The 7,500-nt window shown below is 43.6% G+C and overlaps 1 protein-coding gene across 1 annotated transcript in view; it reads left to right on the forward strand.

The window, feature by feature from the left end:
* LOC145410607 (P-selectin-like) overlaps window positions 1-7,500 on the forward strand; it is a 64,195-nt gene that overhangs the window by 38,233 nt on the left and 18,462 nt on the right. Inside the window, exons 8-14 of the mRNA XM_080280722.1 lie at window positions 1-51; window positions 1,239-1,388; window positions 2,790-2,966; window positions 3,439-3,618; window positions 4,047-4,165; window positions 5,322-5,417; window positions 6,948-7,086. The exon at window positions 1-51 is cut by the window's left edge and continues 154 nt beyond it. Of these exons, the coding sequence (XP_080136848.1) occupies window positions 1-51; window positions 1,239-1,388; window positions 2,790-2,966; window positions 3,439-3,618; window positions 4,047-4,165; window positions 5,322-5,417; window positions 6,948-7,086 (912 nt within the window). The remainder of the gene's footprint in view (window positions 52-1,238; window positions 1,389-2,789; window positions 2,967-3,438; window positions 3,619-4,046; window positions 4,166-5,321; window positions 5,418-6,947; window positions 7,087-7,500) is intronic.

The raw sequence follows: 7,500 nt of genomic DNA on the forward strand, positions 1-7,500 counted from the left end.
GTGCACAGAAGGAGCCGCTGTTTGTGTCCCGGACCTGGCTCTGGATAGACGGTGAGTAGATAGACCTGGACACACAAGAGGGGTCGATAGATAAAGGGCAGGGGTCGATAGATAGACGGAGAAGAAGGAGAAGATAAAGTTGATATGGATTGCTAGAGAGAGGAAGGTGATGATAGATAGACTGATAGATGGATAGATTAAGGAGAGAGAGAGACTGATAAAGAGGAAGGTGATAGATAGATAGATAGATAGGGGAGAGAGAGAGGAAGGGAAAGATGAAAGTGATAGGTAGATAAACAGATGGATAGATAGATACTGTTGATAGATAGAAAGCTGTTATCAGTTCTTTCACCTTAACAGCACTTCTTCGTGACTAGCATCATATTCTAGTATTAATTTATTGCCTTTATCTATCTATCTATCTGTCTCTAGTCTGTCCATCCATCTATCTATCCGTCTATCTATCCAGTCTGTCCATCTGTCTATCTATCTATCTAACCTACCCATCCATCCATCTATCTATCTATCTATCTATCTATCCATCTAACCTACCCATCCATCTATCTATCTATTATCTATCTATCCATCTGACCTACCCATCCATCTATCTATCCATCTAACCTACCCATCCATCCATCTATCTATCTGTCTATCTATCCATCTAACCTACCCACCCATCTATCTATCTATCTATCTATCGAGGCAAAAAACCGTTAAGAGCAAAATAAATTCAAAAACAGCCTATGCAACACACTAATGTAACTATCTATCTATCTGTCTAACCCACCCACCTTTCCATCTATCTATCTATCTATCTATCTATCTATCTACAGGCAGGAGTGGAAAAACCGTTATGAGCAAGATAAATTCAAAAGTCCATCTCCCCAACACCTATCTATTTTTCTGTCTATCTATCTAACCTACCCACCCATCCATCTATCTATCTATCTATCTATCTACAGGCAGGAGTGGAAAAACCGTTATGAGCAGGATAAATTCAAAAAAACAGCCTATGCAACACCTATCTCTGTCTGTCTGTCTATCTATCTAACCACCCACCCATCCATCTATCCATCTATCTATCTGTCTATCTATCTATCTACAGGCAGGAGTGGAAAAACCGTTATGAGCAGGATAAATTCAAAAAACACAGCCTATGCAACACCTATCTCTGTCTGTCTGTCTGTCTATCTAACCTACCCACCCTTCCATCTATCTATCTGTCTATCTATCTACAGGCAGCATAGTGGAGAAACCTCAGTGGGGGCGAGATCAGCCAAATAATTACAACGGCAAACAGAACTGCGCCGTGCTGGACGGGGGCCGGGACTGGCGCTGGAACGATGTGGGATGTGATTTGAATTATCTGCATTGGATTTGCCAGTTTCGTAAGTAAAGATAGTTCACTCTCTCACACTCTCTCTAATTTAAAAGCTGCCTCTGTCTGTCTGTCTCTACGTGTGTGTGTATGTATGGACGTAATTTGAGATGGAACGATGTGGGATGTGATTTGAATTATCTACACTGGATTTGCCAGTTTCGTAAGTAAAGATAACTCACTTTCTCTCATTTTAAATCTGTTTGTCTCTGTTCGTGGGTGTGTAATAATAATAATAATAATAATAATAACGAGCACGGTAAAATTGTGCCAGGCCAATTTTGCCCACTAAACCCTTGTGCCAGCCGTTGCCTACACGAAGCCGAGCTGTAAAGGCACCTTGAGGTCAAGGTGACTGATCTTGTGCAGGTCACCTTAGGTCATCATAGTTTATAAGTGCACTGATTGGCACACCACTCCTTTCCACACTGTGTATGCCTTAAAGCTGTATTGTATAATGTACAGCTGGTGTAATGGTGCTGTACATGGTCTTAAGGCTGTATTGTATAATGTACAGCTGGTGTAATGGTGCTGTACATGGTCTTAAGGCTGTATTGTATAATGTACAGCTGGTGTAATGGTGCTGTACATGGTCTTAAGGCTGTATTGTATAATGTACAGCTGCTGGCAGGGACGCACCCAGAAACTGAGTAGGAGAGGTTTCCAAATTACTGACAAGCCCAGGTGAGCAAAGCAAACCATACACCTGTGGGGCAGGCCACTGCTGGCTCTCAGGATTTTTTTTTTTTTTTTTTTTATCTAACCAATAATTGATGAACAGATCACTGCACTAAAATCAGCTTATTAACTGCTTTGCTTTAACGCTCTTGCAGTTTTATTAAACGCACATTATAACAACACACATCATATCATAACATTAAACCTACACCATCAATATTTGACACTGTATGGCGGCGCTGCATTGCATACACATGGTTCAGGTAGTGGTAGTAGTGGTAGTAATAATCCATCCATAATAATAATGATATTAAAGTAACAACAACAACAATAATAATAATAATAATAATAATTAATAATAGTAGTTACCATGGTGTGGGGTGAACTCTGACTGTCGGAAGAGGCCTGGTCAGACCACACTTGGCAGTAATTGGAGGAGTCAGACTGAGGGGGGTTTCCGGCCAACCAGGAAACCCCCCGGGGTGCGCCCCTGGCTGACCTAAATAGTTCTGTAGATGGCCCGGCTGACCCACTTTGTTGATAATGTCCGGAATAAGTAATAATAATAATAATAATAATAATAACGGCAAGACTAATACCAATACAATAATAAAGATAATAATAATAATAATAATAGTAGTAGTGGTGGTGGTAATAATAATAATAATAATAATAAAAACAACACCAGCAAGAATAATAAAACAACAATAATTAACAACAACAACATTTTCAGGACCCAGGTCGTGTGGGTCGCCGGACAGACACGAAAATTCAACCATAATCGGATCCAGTCGTGAAACCGGCGCCACTTTGAACTACGCGTGTCCGTTGGGCCACGCGGTCGTCGGGAACGTGTCCAGAACGTGTTTGGACAGTGGCACGTGGAGCGGAGAGGCGCCATCTTGTAAATGTGAGTTTTAGAGAGAGAGAGAGAGTTCCTAGATAGATAAGGGGAGAGAGAGAGAGAGAAGAAAGAGGGGGTTGATAGATAGAGTTGATAGATAGGTAGATATGAGAGAGAGAGAGAGAGGGGGGGGGGTTGATAGATAGAGATAGATATATAGAGGTGATAGATAGGAGAGGAAGAAGATTGAGAGAGAGAGAGAGAGGGAGATGGGAAGATTGAGAGAGAGGAGATACGGGGCTTGATAGATAGATAGATAGAGACATGTGGAGGTGATAGATAGATAGATATGAGGGAGAGATGAAGAGATTGAGTGATAGATAAAGAGACTGATAGATAATATAGGGGATAGATAGACAGATAGATGCATGAATAGGTAGATAGACACCCAACAAGCCCACCATGGATAAGGCACTGAATAGGGAGGCTGCCAGAGATCGAGCCGCCACAACACCTAACAACCCTTGACCTCTTTCAGACGTGGATTGCGGTCAGCCACCAAGCATAGAAAACGGGCAAGTGATTCTCCTGGACGCCCGAACCAGCTTTGACGCCCGAGCCCAGTACCAGTGTTCCGAAAATTACACGCTGGGTGGTAACCATAGCCTGACTTGCGATAGTGGCGGAAACTGGCTGCCTGAGGTACCTGAGTGTTTGTGTAAGTATAACAAGATTGATTTGTTAGGGACCTGGCCAGTTAAGTGATGGTTGCTTCGAAATATTGACTACGCTGGGTGGTAACCATAGCGCAAGTGGCAGCCTGAAGTAACGTGAGTGTATTGAATTGAAATAGGGACCTTGCCAGTTAAGTGATGGTTGGAAATATTGACTACGCTGGGTGGTAACCATAGCCTCATTTGACATTATTGACCTTGTTTGACTTCATTTGACCTTGACTTTTTTATTGTTTTGAACACATTTGACCTCGCTTGACTTCATTTGACCTCATCTGATCTCGTTTGACTTCATTTTACTTTATTTGACCTCATTTGACCTCGTGTGACTTCATTTTTAACCTCATCTTGTCCTAATCTCTTTTTTTCCCCTCACGTGACCTCGTGTGACCTGGTTTTTTCGTGCCCTCAGTCTCCTGGTGTCCGAACTTGGGTCAACTGGAGAATGGCCGGATGGAGGTCACCGGAAGGAAGGCTGGCGATACGGCCTCGTTTGACTGCGACCCTGGCTATCTATTACAGGGGGAAGAGGTGAGTCTATCTATCAAGAAGAGGTGAGTCTATCTATCTGTCTGTATGGTAATAATAATAATAATAATAATAAATTGTGGTAGGTGGGGCAGCTCACCATCCACTCACTCAGTGTAGTGCTGCTCTCGGGTGTCTGCCCTGTCCTCTCCTCCATCCTTCTTTCCTTCCATCCTCTTCTGTCTTTCTTTCCTTCATTCTTTCCTCTTCCTTCTGCCTGTGGGTGACTTTACACTCCCTCTTCTGTCTTTCTTTCCTTCATTCTTTCCTCTTCCTTCTGCCTGTGGGTGACTTTACACTCCCTCTTCTGTCTTTCTTTCCTTCATTCTTTCCTCTTCCTTCTGCCTGTGGGTGACTTTACACTCCCTCTTCTGTCTTTCTTTCCTTCATTCTTTCCTCTTCCTTCTGCCTGTGGGTCACTTTACACTCCCTCTTCTGTCTTTCTTTCCTTCATTCTTTCCTCTTCCTTCTGCCTATGGGTGACTTTACACTCCCTCTTCTGTCTTTCTTTCCTTCATTCTTTCCTCTTCCTTCTGCCTGTGGGTGACTTTACACTCCCTCTTCTGTCTTTCTTTCCTTCATTCTTTCCTCTTCCTTCTGCCTGTGGGTGACTTTACACTCCCTCTTCTGTCTTTCTTTCCTTCATTCTTTCCTCTTCCTTGAGCCTGTGGGTGACTCTACACTGAGTGACAAGCCAAATGGTTTCCTGTACACCAGGAAACAATTTACTACGCTGGGTGGTAACCATAACACCAAATTATGGCGCCTGGTGGTTTAGTGGGTAATTAAGGCGCTCCAATCGGATTGAGCCGGTGCAGGTTTATATCCAAGGGGTGGTTGGGGTTTATTGCTCATGTAATGCCACTCAGGGATGAGTGAGGCTGGTCACTCTCATCTTAAATGTCAGCACCAACTTGCCTAGCCCCGGCCTCCTACGCTCCTCATGGGGCAACACAGGATTGGATGATGGATGGATGGATGGATAATAATAATAATAATAATAATAATAGTAGTAGTAATAATCCATCCATAATAATAATGATAATAATAATCATCATCATCATAATAATAAAAATAACTAAAAAATAATAATAACAACAACAACAGTAACATTCTTCCCCAATCCCCCTCTCATGCTCGGTCTGCGTCTCCCCCACAGAACATCACCTGTCAGCTTGGGGGGCAGTGGTCAGGTTCGATCCCCGAGTGTGTGTACGTCGACTGCCACGCACCGGAAGACGTCAGGTATGGCCAGGTAAGGCGGTAATTACAGGTATTGGTGTTGTATGGTTATTAGGTTTGTTATTATTATTATTATTATTCTATCTATTGTCAGACGCCTGAATCCCGTTTGGGGTGGCCACAAACAAATCGCCTCCACGTCGCCCTGTCCCCCACCATTTCACTGCCCTGCTCCCAACTCACATCCCCCTCTCTCATATACCTCTCCACCCCCTCCCTCCATCTCATCCTCGGCCTCCCCCTCCCTCTTCCCCCCTCCACCTCACTCACATGCACTCTCTTCGTCAGTCTTTCACCCTCCATCCTCTCCACATGGCCAAACCACCTCAGTGTGTTCCTCATAACGCTTCCTATCACATCCACATCAACACCACAACGCTCCTTTATATCCTCATTTGTCAGCCTGTCTCTCCATGTGACTCCACAGGCTCCTCTTAAATAACTCATTTCCACTGCTCTCACTCTTGACTTGTGTCCTTCCAACAACGTCCAAGCTTCACTTCCGTACGTTAGAGTTGGTATCACAATACTGTCATGTAGTAACTTTTTCACTTCCATGCTCACTTCCCTGTTTCTTATCACTGCTTTCAAGGAACCAGCAACCTTTCTTCCCTGCTGTACCCTTTCAAGCACTTCACCCTCCAAACCTCCATCCTTACTCATCACACTACCCAAGTACTTAAACGTACTCACATTTTCCAGTTCCTCACCATCCAACCTCGCTGTACATTCACTAACTTCACCTCTCTCAAAGACCATCACTTTACTCTTCCCTACATTCACCTTTAGATTCCGTTTCTTACACACTCTCCCAAACTCATCCACCAAGCCTTGCAGCTCCCCTTCGTCTTCACTCAACAACACAGTATCATCTGCAAACAACAGTACAGGCAGTTTCCAAACACTATCCTCTCTCACCAGGGCCACTCCAACATATTATTATTATTATTATTATTTTTATTGCTATTTTTATTATTATTATTATTGCTATTTTTATTATTATTATTATTGCTATTTTTATTATTATTATTATTATTATTATTATTATTATTACCATTCCTCCTCCTCCTCCTCCTCTTCTTCTTCTTCTTCTTCTTCTTCTTCTTCTTCTTTTCCTCCTCATCCTCCTCCTCCTCCTCCTCCCTCTCTCTCTCTCTCTCTCTCTCTTTATATATAATATTAAAAAGAAGAGAGAAATTAATGAAAAAAGAAGAAGTGACTGAATGATGATAGAAGTAAATTTAGCACTACATCAAGTGAGTGGATGGTGCTTACTACTAGAACCACATCATTTTGAGAGGAAAGTGAAGGAAGAAGTAGGCAGCACAGTAACCGAATTATGATAAAGGTGAATTTAGCGCTACATCAAGTGAGTGGATGGCGCTTACTGCTAGAAGAGAATGATGTAGGTGAAGGAAGAAGTAGGCAGCACAACATCAAGTGACCTCAAGTAACAGGATCATGATAGAGTTTTAGCGCTACATCAGGTGAGTGGATGGTGCCTACTACTCGAACCACATCCTCGTGCTCCTCCTCCTTTCAGATGACGCTCGTGAACGGGTCTACGCACCTCGGTTCGGTGGCGGTGTACGAATGTGGCGAAGACTACTGGCTGGACGGCCCTACGGAGCGGGTGTGTGCACGAGACGGACGCTGGAGTGGAGAGGCGCCGCTGTGTGTGTGTAAGTACGTGTGTGTGTGTGTGTTTGAGAGAGAGAGAGAGAGAGAGAGAGAGAGAGAGAGGAGGGGAAGGACAGAGAAAGAGAGAAGAGAGAGACGGAGAGAGGAAGGGAGTTTGTGTGTGTGTGAAGTTTGTATGTGAGTGAGTGTGTGTGTATATTGTAGTGTGTGTGTGAGAGAGAGAGGGGGGGGGACAGAGAAAGAGAGAGACGGAGAAAGGAAGGGAGTTTGTGTGTGTATGATTGAAGTTTGTGTTATGTGAAAGGGTGAGTTAGTGTGTGTGTGTGTGTGTGTGAGAGAGAGAGAGAGGGAGAGAGAGACAGACAGAGACAGAGAGAGAGGGAGAGAGAGACAGACAGAGACAGAGAGAAAGGGAGAGAGAGAGAGGGAGAGAGAGACAGACAGAGACAGAGAGA

The sequence above is a fragment of the Coenobita brevimanus genome, chromosome 10 (genome assembly GCF_032717465.1).
Source record: "Coenobita brevimanus isolate Jiangsu-jjx chromosome 10, ASM3271746v2, whole genome shotgun sequence".
Lineage (NCBI taxonomy): Eukaryota > Metazoa > Arthropoda > Malacostraca > Decapoda > Coenobitidae > Coenobita > Coenobita brevimanus.